General features: G+C 44.3%; 1 protein-coding gene across 1 annotated transcript in view; it reads right to left on the bottom strand.

The window, feature by feature from the left end:
- Positions 1 to 19,271, bottom strand: part of MYO1D (myosin ID) — a 176,712-nt gene that overhangs the window by 51,166 nt on the left and 106,275 nt on the right. Inside the window, exon 21 of the mRNA XM_054281490.1 lies at positions 9,485 to 9,639. Coding sequence (XP_054137465.1) covers positions 9,485 to 9,639 — 155 coding nt within the window. The remainder of the gene's footprint in view (positions 1 to 9,484; positions 9,640 to 19,271) is intronic.

Here is a 19,271-nt window from a genome sequence, read left to right as displayed (position 1 = left end):
AAACCCAACCCCAAACCTCCCCTCTAAGCTTAACCTTTGAGTTATGTGAAAAATCACTAATTAGAATCACTAAATAGACTGAAATCATTAACTAGAATGATTTTCTGGGATCCCAATGACTTCTGACAGAACAGCCACAGAAATGCCTTTTGGAGAACAACTCAAACCTGAGCTCAGGAGATGCAATGAGCCAGGCCAGAGGAGAATGGGAGGAAAGGAAACTGAACAGAGCAGTTTTGGCTCTGCTGAAGATGCACAGAGCAAAAGAGCAGGAAAGCTTTATTAATCTATATTTTCATGATACTTTGTTTTATGTAAGAATGTAAAAAAAGGCTGGATCAAATATCTAATACATTAATCAATATCAACACTTAATATTCCCTTGAATATTAAAGAGAAAAATGTATATTTTCCTTATTATTTCAAACATGACCAACCTACTGATCATCTTTACTTTATTAAATTTCCATGTCCCTAAAAATATTCAGGCCTTGAAAACCATTGCTGTCCTCATTTTTACAGAAATCTCTTTGGGACTGACCCTGAGAGCTCTCCCCAAACTGAAGGAGAGCAGTTAAAGGCAAAGCTTTTCCTAAGCTTGGTTCAGGCTCTGGAGCACACCAAGACCTTTAGTGGGAATAATGAGAGCCAAGGTGGGAAACTGTGGCATTCACATTTTCTGGGAAAATCCCTTTGCTAAGGATTTTGCTCCTGGGAAGCTGAGAAGCCTCAGAGAGAAAGGACAACAATAATTATCTGATTGTTTCTCCTGTGTTTTGTTCCTTTGGAATGTGTTTGGAGATTGTTTACCCACAGGTGATTGTTCCATTGGGTTCTGCTGTGAGTTGTTTTAACTCAATCCCAGGCTGTGTCAGGACTCCGGAAAGAGTCATAAATTTTCTTTTTAGCCTTCTGTAAGTATATTTTCTGTATTCCTTAGTAAGTTTAGTTCATTTTTTAAATATAATATAGTATTTTACTATATTATATTAAAATATATATAGTATTATACTAGTAATATATAATAGTTATTATAATACTATATATATTACTATTATAATTCTGTATATATATACTATAATACAGTATTATAATAGTAATATATATAGTATTATAATAACTGTTATAATACTATATATCTTTATATAATATATAAATATATATTTTATATAATATAGTAATATTATATATACTATATTATATATAGTATATGATATATATTATATATATTACTATATCTAGTAATATATATTAATATATACATTATATATAATATAATATAATATAATATAATATAATATAATATAATATAACATATATTTTATGTGTTATAAATATTATATATAATTATATATAATATTATATATATTATATATAATTATATACTATATATAGTATAATATATATATTATACTATATATAGTAATATATATATAGTGTAAATATAGATATATATTTAAAAAAATATATATATAATTTTTAGATATAATATAGTATCATAAAATAATAAATTAGCCTTCAAGAACATGGAGTCAGATTCATCATTCCTCCCTGTCACAGGGCACCACACAAATACAAGAAGGTGGGAAACCCAGCCTGCAGTGTCTCACTGGGGACAAAGGGGCTGCACAACTCCGGGTGATGTTTTAGCATCACCCACAAGGTGTTTTTGGTGCCTGAAGCTTTGTGAGCAGCTCCTGGTGCTGCCAGCCCAGCCCAGCCCCTTCGCAGAGCCCAGGGGAGCAGCCTGGGCTGGGATCCCAGCACTGAGCTCAGCAGGAGCTGCACAGGTTGGGAGCTTTGTGCTCACACCAAAACCCCTCTGTGTCTGTTTTGGTTCCCCAAGGGGTTGTTTGCAGCTCAGGGCTGCACACCCAGGGGGATTCTCCCTCTCCAGGAGCTCCACATCCCTCTGGCACAAACCTCAACCCCCTCCCCAAACCACCCCAGCACATCCAGGCTCTGAGCTTTGGGCTGTTCCCAGTGCCCAGCCCATGTGCCAGGGCAGCTGCTGGGGCAGCCAGGCTGTGCCAGCGCAAACCCAACCCAAAACATTCTGGGATTTTGAGATTTTGGGATGCAGCAGAGGATTTGGGGCTGTGTTTGTACTATCCAACACTTTTTAGGAGATGCTTCTGTTAGGTTTTAACAGCAGCAGGGTGATGGTTCATGGAATCATAGCCAGGCTGTGCCAGCCCAAACCCAACCCAAACCATTCTGGGATTGAGCTGGGGGTGTTCACCTGGAGAGGAGACCAGAGGTGACCCCATTGTGGCCTTGCAGGGTCTGAGGGAGCCACAGGAAACCTGGAGAGAGAGGATTTCCAAGGGATGGAGGGACAGGGAATGGCTCCCACTGCCAGAGGGCAGGGCTGGATGGGATATTGGGAATGAGGAATTGTTCCCTGTGAGGGTGGGCAGGCCCTGGCACAGCTGTGGCTGGCCCTGGATCCCTGGCAGTGTCCAAGGCCAGGCTGGAGCACCCTGGGACAGTGGGAGGTGTCCCTGTCACCCTTCAGGGCCTTAAGGTCCCTTACAACCCAAACCATTCTGGGATTTTGGGATGCAGCAGAGGATTTGGGGCTCTGTTTGTACCATCCAGCACTTTTTAGGAGCTGCTTTCTGCTTCTGTCAGGTTCTAACAGGGGCAGGGTGATGGTTCATAGAATCATAGAATCATTAAAGTTGGAAAAAACCTTTAAGATCATCAAGTCCAAGTGTCACTCCAGCACCCTGCTCATCACTCCAGTGCCACACCCACGGGGTTTCTGAACATTTCCAGGAAAAGCAAAAAGTGTGGATTTGTGTCAAACTTTCCAAGTGTTGAATGAGCACTGAGAGCTACAGCTCAAGACTGAAAATAATAATTTGTGATAATGAGTACACTGAGCAGAGCCCAGAGCCAGATAAGGAAGAGGTTTGTAATATGAGAAACTTCCATTTTCTGTTCCCACTGCTGAAGGAAATCCCCAGTTCCCAGCACCAGCAGGGAAGCTGAATTGGGCAGGGTGGCTGTGGGATGCAGGAATTCCAGATCCTCAGGGCTGATTACCTGAATTGCTTTCTGATCATAAATATCTCAAAGAGAGGAGGGAGCTGGACAGAACCTCATAAATGACACATAAAATCCTGAGGGCTGTATAAATAAAATTTGTATTTAGGGGTCTGAGGCTTCTGAAAGCCTGAGAGAGGAACAGGAGGAGGAGGAGGAGGATGAGGATGGCTTTGAGTTTCCTACTCCAGGACTGGCTCACCTCTTCTGACAGTCTCAATGCTGTTTTTCCCCCCAAACCACAAAAAATCCAGTTCCACCCTCATGCTTTAGCTTGTCCAAGGATGGGAAGGATTCACCTGTTTAACCCAACAGATCCTTCAGCTGGAGACAGAGAATGAACGGGGAAATTCAAAGAACTCTGCAAAGGTCGGTGAGAACAAACACCATTTCTACAATATCACACTGGGGTGGTGGCCTGGAGAGGACCTGTGGCCACTGGAAGGAACTTCTGCATCTCTGGGGAGCACCCTGGGACACTGGAGAGCCCCTCTGGTCACTCAGGAGGATTTTTGGGTCACTGGAGATCGATTTCCCAGGAATTGCACTTACTGAGGAAACCTGGGTGCAAATTCCCAAAGTAATCCAGGATTTTTAAGGGCCAGAACAATTCCAGGAAACCCCAAGTGACACCATGGGAAGGAATATCAATCTCCTTCAGCACCTCAAGCCCCAAAAACTTCATTTTTACTCCCAGGAGGACCCTGGACAAGAAGCTTTAAAATCCAGGAGCTGCTCAGAGAAGGGAAAGCACCAAAGTTACACAGGGCTGCTGGAATAAAGGATAAAAAGGAATAAAATTGCATCCACTTTCCAGAGGCTTTTGTACAAAATTGGGGCTGGCACACAATGGCAGCAGGGCACAGGCAGATTAGGGAAGGAAAACCGACCAAAAAACCTCTCTGGACTCAAAGGAAGACCATGAAACACAATTAATTGTTACTATTTATGTTATCAGACACAAGAATGGACTTTTAGATGCAGAGGCTGGGACTCAAAGAAAGGATTCACACAAACTCATCAGCCTGGGGAGAGCCCAAAGCCCTCCCTGGAGCTCATTGTGTTCCCAGTGTCACAAACCCAGCACTGAGGGGTGGGAAATGGATTTGTAAAAAATTCCTAAAGTCTGATAGAAGGTTTACTTAGAATGTATCTGTGTGTAAACCTTGAGATAAGAAATGCTGACTTAGAAATGCCATGGAACAGGACAGACATTGTTGAGAGAGAAATGGAAATAGAAACAAGTTTCAAAGGATGGTTTTGTAAATAAGATTAGATATTTCAGAGAAATAACTGTGAAAGATGCATTGTAATAAGATTCATGAAGGGTAATTTGAGATGATTGGCTTTAAGGCATTTACAGCACGGTGCAGCAAAAGCTGATAAGTAAAGAAACACTTCTAATGTATTGTAATTTAAAAATGATTGTAATAGTGCGAATTAGAACATCTGTATTGTCTCACCCTTCACATGAGACTGAAAATGGAATAAAAGTTTTTAAAACACCTCTCAGTTACCCATCTCTGGGTCACAAAAAGGACTAATCCAACACTGAGGGAGACAAATCTATTTTTCCATGTCAGGAACACATTGAGAAGTGTAACAAAAAAATAATTTTCCAGAGAAATGTGAGCTGGGGAGGCTTCCCTGGAAAGGGCCCCACTCAGAGACGGAGGATGAGCAGCAGCAGCAGTGGCAAGATGAGTTTTAAGGAAGGGAATGATCTTGATGAGTTCCCTTCCCACAGGACAAGTGCTGGAAAAAGTTGCAATGAGAGTTTTCCAGGATGTACAAGAATTAAAGCAGAGACAGTCCCAGCAGGGTGCAAATTTGTACAATATCTTTCAACAAATCTTTCATTTGTTTTCCCAAGGAAAAATTTCTCAACCCAAGTTACAACTGTGAGGTGGACAGAGGAATTACCAGAGCTGATCATTGGGGAACATGGAGTGGTTTGGGTGGGAAGGGACCTTAAAGCCCACTCAGGGCCACCCCTGCCATGGCAGGGACACCTTCCACTGTCCCAGGTGGCTCCAATTTACATCTGTAATTCTGTAATAAATGAAATTTCTGTATATATATATTATATACAGAATATATTTATATGTATAGTAAAAATATATTAAAATATAATATATATGGTAAAATATATAAAAATATTATTTATATATATTATATATTGAAGATATGTATATATATAATATATATAGTAAAAATACATAAAAATATAATATAGAGTAAAAATATATAAAATTCTATAAATATATATTTATATTATATAAAATAGATTTCTATTTTATATATTTTCTATTTATATAAAATTTATATTTAGATTTATATATATTTATATATTTTTACTATATATAATATATATTATTATATAATACATATTATATATAGAAGATATATAGTAAGGATATATATTAAAATATAACATATATAGTAAAAATATGTATAAAATATTTTTATATATATATATATATATAAAAAATAACTAAATGAATCCAGGGCACACTGATGATTAAAATTGGCTGACAGGTCCCAAAGAGCCATGGAAAATAGAAAATTATCCTCAGGCAAGTGATTTTCTGCTGGAGTTCTGCAGGGATTGCTTTTGACTGCTCTTTTAACTCCCTCTTCCCTCCAGGAATGCTGGAAGGAGCCCAAGGGCTGAGGCTCAGGCAATGTGGGGATTTGGGAACAGAAAGCACTGGAGCAGCCACTCCCTGATCCCAATGTGTGGGCAGGCAGAGAGAACAGCCCTGGCTGCTCCCAGAGGGCAGGGAATGAGCCTGGGCACAGGATGGACCTTGGGCACCTTCCCTGGGGACCCTCAGATCACTCACATGAAGGGGACCCACACAGCTGGGAGCACAGGGGAGGTGACAACAGCTGGGTGAAGAGCACCCAGAAAACCCTCAGTGCCCTGCACTGCTGGCTCCAGACATCTTATAGAGCCTGAGGGGCCCTGAGGATGTAAAATGGAAAGGGAAAATACAAATCCTTCCCTTCCTGCTCCCTGGCTTGGCACACCAAGGATGAGGGCACTGAGCTCAGCACAGATCCTTTGCTTCCTGCTGGGCACTAAGGGCAGAAACCTGACCCAGATTGTCAGAGCCCAGGAAATTGCTCTGGCTGCCCTGGAGGATTTGAGACCCTGCCCAGGGGGCTCAGAGACCTTGGCACAGAGCCCAAGACCCCTGGGCCTTTGATTTAGCCCTTGGAAAAAACAACTACCAACCTTATATGAAGAATTAGAAGCCATGAAAGTCTGAGTAGAATGATGGTGAATTTATCATGGGGTGATAAATAGATTTTTGGGATTTTCAGAATGGGGCAAGATGGAGGAATTGGGGTGTTTCCAGCCTTTCTCCTTCTTGTTCTTGGCCTCCATCTTCTGGGTGATGGTGGCACTTTTGGATTGTTTAGAGTAGAAGCTCCCTGTCTAACATAGGTGATAGGAATTGGGAAGTTATGGTAAATATTGTACATGTAGGTTTTAGTATAAAAATATAACACCAGTGTGAATGGACCTCAGCAGGCCAGAGAAAGAATTTTATAGATAAGAAACAATAAACAACCTTGAGAATGAGAACTGAAGAGCCCTGACTCCTGCTTCAACTGCCAGGCTGGGAAAAGAGACTTTCTAACACATCTCAGCATCACTGTGAGCAGCAGAGATCCTGAGAGAAGATTTCACCCACCTGATCCTGCAAGGTTCCACTGGACCCCCCAGCAGTTCCAGGCATTCCCAGATCCCATCCCTGAGCCAGGGAATTCCCAGGGGAGCCCATGGACACTGCTCACTGCTCTGCAGGCACACATGAACTTTCTGTTCACTACATCAACACCTCATCCAGCCTCCCATCATTTCCATTGTGAATTCAGCTGCATTGTAAAAAACCCCAAATCCAGCTGACTCAGTAGAAGTGTGACTTGAACTCCTGTTGACTCACTAAAAATGTCACAGCTCACAGCAGCCTCATGATAGTTTTGTATAAACACTTATTTGTGAACCACAACCTCGAAGTAAGACAATTCCTACCAGGAATAACTTTTAAAAGACACAGCTTTGTGAAGCTTTCATGGGTGATGCAAAGAAATGTGAATCAGACAAAACATTCCAAATGTTTTTGGTTTTGGGATTTTGTGCCCAAAAGCAGCTGTCAGATGTCACCTCTGTAATTGTTCTAAAATGTCCAAGCTATTTCTTGCTGAAAATGTCCAAAATTCCCAAACAGATGGGTCAGCATTGAAGCTCCCAGCTCAAAGAGTTTGGAATAAAAAATAAAACCTGATAGAAAGCATCTGGATGAGAAGGTTTGGGTGACACCAGCAGCCTCCTCTTCTCCTTTCCTACACCACAGAATTCACTGAACTCACATGGTTTTATCACACACAGTTAAAAGATCATCACCTACCAGCCTGGGACACCTCAGCACTGCCAAAACCTCCCAGCAGGGACTCAGGATGGGTGCTGGGATGGCTGGAAATTGATGTTAATGCTCAGAAAGAGCCCCAGAACCCACAGGAGTTGCTCCCACAGCTGGAGCAGAGCTCCTAAACCCCACCACGGGTGGGATCTCCCAAGCAATTGAACTTTTAGGGTTGAGATTTTCCTGCTGGCTCAGCCTCAGCTCCTCCTCAGGCAGGGCAGAGAAACCCGACCCTGGCAAGGCACACCCACAGCTAATCCTGCTAATGAGGAATTCCCTGGCTAATGAGGAATTCCCTCGTTAATGAGCAATTCCCCCGGTGCCTCCCCAGCTCAGCTAATCCCATCCTCTGACAGCAGTTTGTGACTCCGGGAAAATGGAAAGTGATGGAAAACATGAATACATTCCTGAATGTTTTGATTTACAGATTTTGCTTTGAAGAGGGAAACCATGATATTTATATATTTGGGAAATTAAATGCAAGTTGTCCTGGGGATTGCCCTTCATCCAGGAACTTTTATTGGATGTTGCAGAAAAATGGGTTCTACAGCAGCTCTCCCATTTACCCAGCTGTGATTTGTCATTTGAAGCACTAAAATAATGCTAATATTGTGTTAAGTGGAGCTGATCAGCACATAAATATATTTCTCCTACAGACAGGGATTAGATTAAACCAAATTCTTTTGAAAGATAGAAATGCCATTGCTAAAATCAGTGTAAGAAACTGGGAATCAGCAGTTCCCACCTTTAGGAGGACAATGTGCAATGTTTCAGGCTGTGGTCACAACATCTTTGTTAAAATGAAACCTCTGCCTCAGGCTGAGTGGGGACAGGTGACACAAGGGCTGAGGGGGCCAATCTGAGCAAAATTAAAAGCAATTTTGAGTAATTGGAGACCGTACAGAGGAACTGGAGTGTCACCAAGAGTGTCACAGCCTGTCCCCACACCAGAGAGCTGGCAAGGCTCTGTTTGGGAATTTGTTTGGGAATCCAGGGACTTCCAGGATCCCCAAACAAACACTGCCTCACAGAATCTCCTGAGCCTGCAAGAGCAGCTGCCTTTGCCATGAAATGAGATGCAGGTAAAAGCAAAACCAGATAATGTTTCCTGTTGCTTTGCAGCACTGAATTTCCCCAAACAAGTTACACCAATACTGAGAATGTATTTCCAAAGGACCCAGCCCTTGTCCAAAGAAGCACAGGCAGTACACAGTGGTGGTGGTGAGAGGGGGCTGGACCAGCACAGTCTTCTTGAATTCATAGAAAAATACCCTAAAGTGACCAAAATTCCCTTTTGTTTTCCTGCCACTCACAGCTCTGTGTGAAAATTTACCTGTAAAGTTCTGTGGAGGTTGTGAGCAGCAAAGCCAAGGCTGCAGGTGCTGGCAGCACCATTCCTGTTGGGAATCAGGAACTGTTCTGGAACAGTTCCTCTGGAACAGCAGGAACAACCCAAAGATCTGCTCACTGCACACCCTGGAGCTCCTTTCTGTGCCTGGTGCTGCCTGGAATTCATTTCTGGGCTCCAGGAGCTCAATCCCAGATACCCCCACACCAATCACCAGCTTTGGCTCAGGATTTACAGGACAGACAGACTTCAGGGAGCAGAGATGACATTGCACAGCAATGATTTACTGCTCAAGCAATAAATCACCTGCTGGTGATTTATGGTACTGGGGCAGGGGTCAATCTGAGCAGAGAAAAACTCCATTTTCATTTTAAATATGAAGAGCTGGGCTGTAGGAAGCCCTCAGGAGCCACTGTGACACAGTCCAAGTGCACCTTCAGTGATATTTGTCCCTGTGGCTGTCACACACACACAAGGAAGGCAGAAGAGGAACACAGAAGAGGGAACCAAGTGTTGCAGGTAAAAAGTGTGCCCAAAAAATGCCAGGAAGGAAAAGGTCACTGTGGCAGCCCAGCACCACAGAGACTCCAGGGATGGTCTCCACTTTGGAATGGGTGTCCAGCAGCCCCAGCCCCAGCCCAGCACTGACCTCTTGAAGTGACTGGCCAGGACCCCCACGAGCTCCCCAATCCTGCTGTCGTTGGAGGGGTCATTGCTGAAGAGACAAACGATGAGATCCTTGTTGTCCTTGGTGTGGAACACCACCAGCTGGTCCTTGCCATTGGAGACACTGAGCCCCACCAGCTGAGGAGAGAAAGGGAGAACAGAGTTGGCTGTGCTGACATAAAAATGTTGATTCCCCATCCCCGGAAGTGTCCCAGGCCAGGCTGGATGGGGCTTGGAGCAGCCTGGGACAGTGGAATGTCACTGTGATATTTTCTAGAAAATTCCCCTTGCCCAGGATTCTTCTCCTGGGAAGCTGGAAGCCCCAGAGAAAAAGGAAAACAATATTATCTCATTTGCTTCTGCTGTGTTTTGCTGCTTTGGAATGTGTTTGGAAATTGTTTACAGGTAGATGTTTGATTGGTTTCATGTGAATTGTTTTGACTTAATAACCAATCACCATCAGCTGTGTCAGGGCTCTGGAGAGAGTCACAAGTTTTTCATTATTATTTTGTTAAACCTTCTGTAAGTATTGATATGATATGATATGATATGATATGATATGATATGATATGATATAACACAACACAACATAACATGACATGACATGATATGATATCATGTAATATAATATAATGTAATATAATGTAATGTAATGTAATATAATATAATATAATATAATATAATATAATAGAGCCAGATTATATAATATGTTATGTTTTATTATGTTATGCTATGGTATATATAATATAATATAATATAATATAATATAATATAATATAATATAATATAATATAATATAATATAATATAATATAATATAATATATACCATAGCATAACATAATAAAACATAACATATTATATAATCTGGCTCTATGTTCTTAGAAGGCTTATATTCTATATAATATAGAATATAAGCCTTCTAAGAACATGGAGTCAGATTCATCACTTCCTCCCTTTATCAGGGGACCCCAAAATCCCACAGTGGGAGGTGTCCCTGCCATGGCAGGGGTGGCACTGGATGGCCTTTAAGCTGCTTCCAAGCCAAGCCATTCCCTGATTCCCTGTGCCCTTGGCACTGCCAGGCTGGTTCTCTCCTCTCCAGGATGCTCCAGCAGGGAGCTGAGGGGTGGCAGTGGGTGGTGTCCCCCCAGGAGCTGAGCAAGCACAAACAACAGCAGCTCTGTGGATTCGGCAGCCTGGGAGGTGTGAGGGAGAGTCCTCACCCTGCCTGGATGGTCCCAGCAGCTCCTGGGGCATTGCTGTGTCCCTGTGTCACTGCTGTGTCACTGCTGTGCCTCTCTGCCACTGCTGTGCCCCTGTGTCACTGGTGTGCCCCTCTCCCTCCCCAGACACCTCCTGTGTCACTGCTGTCCCCCTGTGTCACTGCTGTGCCCCTCTCCAGCAGCTCCTGTGTCATTGCTGTGCCCCTGTGTCACTGCTGTCCCCCTGTGTCACTGCTGTGCCCCTCTCCAGCAGCTCCTGTGTCATTGCTGTGCCCCTGTGTCACTGCTGTCCCCCTGTGTCACTGGTGTGCCCCTCTGTCACTGCTGTGCCTGTGTCATTGCTGTGTCACTACTGTGCCCCTCTCCAGACACCTCCTGTGTCTTTGCTCTCCTCCTCTGTCACTGTTGTCCCCCTGTGTCACTGCTGCGCCCCATTCCCTCCCCAGCACCTCCTGTGTCATTTCTGTACCCCTCTGTCATTGCTGTGCCCCTCTCCAGACACCTCCTGTGTCACTGCTGTGCCCCTCTCCCTCCTCAGGGAGCCCCTCTGTCACTTCTGTGCCCCTCTGTCACTGCTGTGTCACTCCTGTGCCCCTGTGTCACTGTCCCTTTGTCACTGCTGCGTCCCCAGGGCCACAGGACACCCAAGGATGTCCCCAGCTGCTCCCCCAGCACCCCAGATCACAGCTCTCCCCAAACCCCCCTGGGTGACCCCACTGAGTCCCACCCTCATAGGAGTGTCTGTCACCCTCATAGGAGTGTCTGTCTGTCCCACTCATAGAAGTGTCTGTCACCCTCACAGGAGTGTCGGTCACTCTCACAGGAGTGTCTGTCACCCTCTGTCACCCTCATCAGGAGTGTCTGTCCCACTCATCAGGAGTGTCTGTCACACCCATCAGGAGTGTCTGTCCCACTCATCAGGAGTGTCTGTCACCCTCTGTCCCCCTCCCCTGCCCAGCAGCCTCTCCCAACCTCACTCTGGGAAACCAGAGGTGTCTGAGGCTGTGCCAGGGCAGGGCAGGGGGACATTGGCAGAATTCCAGGGGCATCTTGGCAGAATTCCTTCACTGCAAGGGGTGAACAGCCCTGGCACAGCTGGGCTGGAGTCCCCATCCCTGGAAATGCCCAATAAATGTGTGCATGTGGCACTGGGGATGTGGTTTGGTGCTGCTGCTGCTGGACTTGATGATTTTAAAGGTTTTTTTCAACCTGAACAACTCTGTGAACTGTGAATTGCAGGTAACAAGAATTTAGGAAGAATTTGAGTGGCAAACCCTGCAAAGCCTCAATGATTCCCATGTTCAGGCATGGATTAAGGTCTGCCTCTCCTGACAAAATAAAAAGGTGCAAGGGTTTGGTTTGGGGATTTTATTTTCTGGCATTTTCTTTTTGCACTTGGCTCATCAAAAGCTTTGTCATCATCTCACAAAGGAAAAAAAGGGGATTTTTAGGAGGGGCAATCTGGGAGCACAGGTTACTCAGATGAATATTAAAGAAAGCAAAAAAGGATCTGTGCTGGGGAAACAGTGTAAAGAGAGCAAAAAAAGCCTCAAAAAGCAAGTACACCAAAGCAGAGAAAGGAAAACAGAATAAAATAAATAGAATATAATAATTGGGATAAAATACATAGAATATAATACGTGGCACAAAATAAATAGAAGAAAATGAAGTAAATGGAATATAATGAATGAAAAAATAGAATAAATAAAGTAAATAGAATATAATGAATGCAATAAAATAAAATAAAATAAAATAATAAATAAAAAAAAATAAAATAAAATAAAATAAAATAAAATAAAATAAAATAAAATAAGTGAAAGGATTATGAGTACAGAGAGAACACAGAGGACTTCCTCTGTCCATTAAAGGGCTCCTTTGATCCATCCAGAAATTTGCAGAGGGCAGCCCCATTCCCCTACAAGTCAGAGCTCATAAAGCATTTTGTTGAAATTACAGTCCCATTATTCCCTTGTTTAGGGGAAAAGGCTCCTAAATCCTAAATTGTCCCCCAATCCAGCTGGAGATTCCCAACCCCTGCCAGCCCAGGGGGCTCAGGCTGGCTTTGCTCACCATGTCTTATTCCCAATGAAGTTGCTCCAGCAGCTCTGGATGCCTCAGCCCCCCCAGAAAAGCCCAGCCCAGCCCAGCAGCCTGCTCTGTGCCCTATTTTTGGGATCACACTCCCCACAAGGTGCAGCCCCTGAGGTTTTGTTGGTTTTTACCCCAGGAATGAGGGGCAGCAGCTGCTGACCCTCCTGTCACCAGTTGCCCCAGCACAGGTGGGGTTTATTCCCAGTTCAGGCTATTTTGGGGTTGTGAAATGCTTTCCCAACAAGCTCCACCTCATACACAGGCATTGACAGCTGCCTGGCTTTCCAGTGTCCCTTCAAATTAATTTGCATGCTTAAATACCCTCCTGTGAGCACAATAGCACCACAGGGACTGCTGCCATCAAGGTTTTAAATGTGCAGCGAGTGTGAAAGATGAACAAGTCGCAGCGTTGGATTTGAAAAGGCAATTTAAACATTAATTATTCAACAGAACCCTGTTAGGAGGCCAAGAGCCCTTCAAAATCTTCCCATTTCACCCCTCCCTACAAGACTCTGTGTGAATAAATGCCACACAAAGGAAATCATTTCAGAGAAGGTGCTTATCTCAGTATTTACCAACACTAATATTGGCCCTGCTTGAAGAGCAGGAAAAAATTCTCAACTTGTGCAGAACATCCTTTATTGTGTTCAGTGCAGGGGAGATGTGGCTGCAAGAGCCTTCCTGATGCCTTTTTATTCCTCTCAGGCAGTACCTGTTTGGTTTTAATTCAGGTAAAAACAAGAAGGGCAGTGTATGTTGGTACTCTGAGGCAATGCCAGAGTGCTGGAAGATAAAAAATCCACACAGAATCCCCTAAAGCAGCAGCTCCACATGGAGAACCAGCAGGGCTGCCAGGGAAGCTGTTGTTTATCAGGTTGGGTAGAGAATGGCACATTCCTCACCCACAGCCATGGCATGGTTTGGGTGGAAGGGACCTTAAGGATCACCCAGTGCCACCCCTGCCATGGCAGGGACACCTTCCATTATCCCAGGCTGCTTCAGTCCCATCCAGCCTGGCCTTGGGGGATCCAGGGGCAGCCCCAGCTCCAGAGCCTGCTCACACTCACTGTAAAAAATCCCTTCCTTCCATCTAAAGCAATTCAAACCTGGTTCAGTTCCCAGCTCTTTCCCCTGCCCCAGTGCAGAGGTGGCACTGGGCTGGCACAGAACATCCTTTATTGTGTTCAGTGCAGGGGAGATGTGGCTGCAAGAGCCTTTTGCTGCTTGGGTGCCTTTTCATTCCTCTCAGGCAGTACCTGCTTGGTTTTAATTCAGGTAAAAACAAGATCAGGGTGTATTGGTACTCTGAGGGAATGTCAGAGTGCTTGAAGATAAAAAATCCACACAGAGAATCCCCCAAAGCAGCAGCTCCATGTGGAGAACCAGCAGGGAAGCTGTTGTTTGTCAGGTTGGGTAGAGAATGGCACATTCCTCACCCACAGCCATGGCATGGTTTGGGTGGAAGGGGCCTTAAAGCCACCCAGTGTCACCCCTGCCATGGCAGGGACACCTCTCACTGTCCCAGGTGGCCCCAATCCCATCCAGCCTGGCCTTGAGGGATCCAGGGGCAGCCCCAGCTCCAGAGCCTGCTCACACTCACTGTAAAAAATCCCTTCCTTCCATCTAAAGCAAATCCAACCTGGTTCAGTTTTGATTTCCCAGCCCTTTCCCCAGTCCCAGTGCAGAGCTGGCCACTCCTGTGAGTGTGACACGAGGGACTCCAGGAAAAGCTGGCTCTGGGAGATGGGGAGAGATTTCCTCAGCTGAAAACAAGTTGGTGTGTGCAGCAGGCATCAGCTGAATGTCTCCAGTGAGATCTCCATGGAAACACCACCCCTGAGATGCTGTGCTGGCAGGGCACTCCTGAAAGGCTGGCAGGGAGCAGGCAGAGGATTCCAGCCCTGGGCATGGGAAGGAGCATCCCTCTTCCCACAGAACACTCATCAGGGCTGCTCCATGGATACACATCACTACTGGTGCCATTATTGTCCATTTTGTCCTCAAAAAAACCTTCAGAGCATTTCAAACCATTGCTCTTGTCCCAAAAATGAAGGAATTTCTGTATCATGATCAGCTCCTTCCACATGGTGGAAAGGCTTCCATGAAAGGAGGCACAGAAAAATGGGGAGAGAGCTCAAGGCAACTCAGAGGTGGAAAAGCAACACAAATATAAACATTAGGTAACAAATATAAACCATAACTACAATGAGGAACAAACAACTGCCAGGGTTCAATCTGAGAAATCCTGAGAGAAATACAAATGGAGTGGAAGGGAGTAGGTTTAGATTGGATATTAGGAAAAAATCCTTCCCTGGGAGGGTGGGCAGGCCCTGGCACAGGGTGCCCAGAGCAGCTGGGGCAGCCCCTGGATCTCTGGAAGTTTCCAAGGCCAGGCTGGACAGGGTTTGGAACACCCTGGGACAGGTGAAGGTGTCCCTACCATGGCAGGGGTGAAACTGGGTGGGCTTTAAGATCCCTTCCAATCCAAATGCAATCCCATTATCCTGTGAAATATTTTGTGTATAAATCAAAGACACCTCAAATTCTCCTCCTTTCCCTTTCCTGCAGCTCAGGGGGCTCTGGATCCACCAGCAGGATCAGTCCCACCCCAGACCCAGGGCAGCCCAGGTGGGCTGGGGCTCCTCCCCAGGGCAGGTACAGGGAGAAACTGTGAGCAGAGCTGCAATTTTACACCACAGAATCCACCAAAGCTTGGTTTAATCCAATTTCCACCCTGGAATATCACCTTGACAACCTGTATGGGTGAGCAGAGGATGTCCTGGACCCATCCCTCCTGTGCCAGACCCCTGGAATCTCAAGGACTCCTGATCAGGTCAAAGAAAGTGTCTGGCCAGTTATTCCTGAAGGGAATCTACCAATAAAACTGATCTGCAGATCTACCAATAAAACTGATTTATAGCTGCAGAAATGGGAGAATTCTCAGAGCAAGAGTTCTATCTGCACAGACCATTAACTGCTCTTGTCCTGAGGAACTGCAAAGCAGCCACAGGACCAACACTGAGCCAAAATAAAAGCAATACTGAGTCAAAATACAGCCAAAAGTACAACATAGAGCCTGAAATACAACACAGAGCCAAAATATAGCGAAAAATACAACACAGAGCCAAAATGCAACCAATATTGAGCCAAATACAGCCAAAAATACAACACAGAGACTAAAATACAACACAGAGCCAAAATACAGCCAAAAAACAACACTGAGCCAAAATACAACCAATATTGACCCAAAATACAGCCAAAAATTCAACATAGAGCCAAAAATACAACCAAAATTGAGCCAAAATACAGCCAAAAATACACCATAGAGCCAAAAATACAACACAGAGCCAAAACAAAACCAATATTGAGCCAAAATACAGCCAAAAATACAACACAGAGCCAAAATACAGCCAAAATAGCCAAAACAGCACCGCCACAGAGCCTGCCCCAGGGCTCTCTGTAGGAATGGATATTCTATTTTAAACACACCTTTTACAGGTGAAAAGGCAACAATTACTGACATTTCTTTCTGAAATTTCTTTCTGAAATTGTACCTGATTTGCTTAGCTCTCATTTTTAAGGCATTAAGAATTTCAGAGGGAAATGTTCGGGTGATAAATGATCTGGTTTTGTGTTGCTGTAAATGTACAGTTTGCACCTTTACACCCATCAGGCAGACAGGTAAAACAGAGATTATCTTAAACCTGTGACAAACACAGATTTATCTCTCATTAATCCTGCACTCAGTGAATTTTTGTGACCTGCACACTCTGGTTAAGGTAAAGGTGGAGAAACCAACAGTGAGAAATCCTGATGGACAAAATCTTGCTAGACAAAATCCTGCCTTGTCCACACCACCAAAAAACACCTGGGTGGGAACAGCTGGAGAATCAGGTGTGGGAAAGCCCTCTGCTAAAAGGCTCTGGGAGTGTGGGGGTGGCTGAGCTCTGCTGGGAGCCTGGGGGGGTCTGCACCCTCATTTTCACAGGCTGGGAGTGTTTGCATCCTGGTTTTCACCAGGCTGGGGGTGTTTTAACCAGGCTGAGGGTGTTTGCACCTTCATTTTCACCAGGCTGGGGGTATTTTCAACACGCTGGAGGTGTTGTTCACCAGGCTGGGGGTGTCTCCACCCTGATTTTCACCAGGCTGGGGATGTTTTCACCAGGCTGGGAGTGTTTGCACCTTGGTTTTCACCAGGACGGGGGTGTCTGCAAGAGGTGGAGGGTGTCTGCACCCTGATTTTCACCAGTCTGGGGGTGTTTTCACCAGGCTGAGGGTGTTTGAACCAGCCTGGGGGTGTCTGCACCCTCATTTTCACTAGGCTGGGGATGTTTGAACCAGGCTGAAGGTGTCTGCACCCTGATTTTCACCAGGCTGGGGATGTTTTCACCCAATTTTAACCAGGTTGGGGGTGTTTGCACCCTCATTTTCACCAGGCTGGGGGTGCTGTTCACCAGGCTGGGGATGTTTTCACTACGCTGGGAGTGTTTGCACCTTGGTTTTCACCAGGATGGGGGTGTCTCTACCAGGATGGGGATGTCTGCACCCTGAGTTTCACCAGCCTGGAGGTGTCTGCACCCTGGTTTTCAAGAGGCTGGGAATGTTTGCACCCTGGCTTTCAGCAGGCTGGGGGTGTTTGGACCTTGTTTTTACCCAGGCTGGGGGGGTTTTCATCAGGCTGAGGGTGTTAGAACCCTGGTTTTCAGCAGGCTGGGGGTGTTTGCACCCTCATTTTCACCAGGCTCGGGGTGTTTGTACCAGGCTGAGGGTGTTTGAACCCTGGTTTTCACCAGGCTGGGGATGTCTGCACCCTGGCTTTCAGCAGGCTGGGGGTGTTTTAAAGAGGCTGGGGGTGTCTGCACCCTGATTTTCACCAGGCTGGGGGTGTTTTAAAGAGGTTGGGGGTGTTTGCACCCTGATTTTCACCAGGCTGGGGGTGTTTGCACCAGGCTGGGGTTATCTGCACCCCAGTTTACACGGGCACACAGCAGCCCCTGGCACACAGCAGGATGTGCTGCCAGCCCCTCAGAGCACAGAGCCACCAGTGCTGGGACACAACAGCAGGCAGGAGAGCAGCTGCTCAGGGCAGCTTCCCTTCAAAACAAGAGGCTCTGCCATGGAGACACTGCCCGCTGCAGCCAGCACTCCTACTGGGAGTAGCTACTCCATGGATACTCTGTGCTGGGTGCCCAGCAAGGAGGGCAGGAGGAGACTCCAAACCCAACATTGTGGATGCAGCCAGAGCTAATCATCCCCTCCACATCTGCAGATGAGATTTCACCCTCACCCTAATCCCATCCCTGCCCTCCCAGCAATGCAGAAATGCCAGGTTTGTCATTCCTCCAAATGCAAACATCCCAGAAAATCCGTGCAGGGCATTTCCAGGCAGGCTCTGGAGGTTGGAGATAACCAGAGCACCTCAGGCTGAGGGAGATTCAGCTCCAGGATTGGGGAGCAAAGCTGAGGTGCTGCCCACCCCTTCCGTCCCTGCTGATCCCCAGCCTGGCAGCTCCACCCTGCCACCCCCAAGGCCAGACCTGACTGAAATTCTGAGTTTAGCTTCGGTAAGATTGACACAAATAGAAAGAAATAAAAATAAATAAATTCAAGCAGAACCTGAAGGATCAGAGAAGCCCTCAGAGACACAGGATTGGTGCCATAAGCTGCTGTGAAATGCCAGCCCTGCACACAGCAAAGCAAACTCAAACAGGGAGGGAGCAGAGAATGTGAGAGGCAGTTTGGGGGTTTAGCTTTTATTTTCTGCATCAAAATTAAATTATAGATTATAGAACTATAAAATTAATTATTTTTTATTAATATAGGATTAATTATTTTATTACTATACTATATTTTATTACTATTATTTCATTTTTTATTACTATAGGATTAATTATTTTATTTTATGCACCAAAATTAAATTATAGATTATAGAACTATAGTTATATTAATTATATAATATATCTAATATAATATAATTATATAGGATTATTTTATTTTATTACTTTACTATACTTATTAGTATTATTTTATTTTTTATTATTATATGATTAATTATTTTATTTTATGCACCAAAATTAAATTATAGATTATAGAATTACAGGATTATTTTTTTATTAATATAGGGTTAATTATATTATTTTATTTTATTTTATTACTATACAATATTTTATTACTATTGTTTCATTTTTTATTACTATAGGATTAATTATTTTATTTTATGCACCAAAATTAAATTATAGATTATAGACCTATAGGATTATTTATTTTTTATTACTATAGGATTAATTATTTTATTTTATTTTATTACTATTGTTTTATATTTTATTAATATAGGATTAATTATTTCATTTTATTTTAATACTTTACTATATTTTATTACTATTATTTCATTTTTTATTACTATAGGATTAATTAATTTTTATTACTATAGGATTAATTATTTTATTTTATTACTT

Source organism: Melozone crissalis, unplaced genomic scaffold, assembly GCF_028551555.1.
Source record: "Melozone crissalis strain CALT ecotype California unplaced genomic scaffold, PUWL_Pcris_2 ptg000032l_1, whole genome shotgun sequence".
Taxonomy (NCBI): Eukaryota; Metazoa; Chordata; class Aves; order Passeriformes; family Passerellidae; genus Melozone; species Melozone crissalis.
The sequence above is the reverse complement of the archived record's forward strand: the minus strand, read 5'-3'. Positions and strand labels throughout refer to the sequence as shown.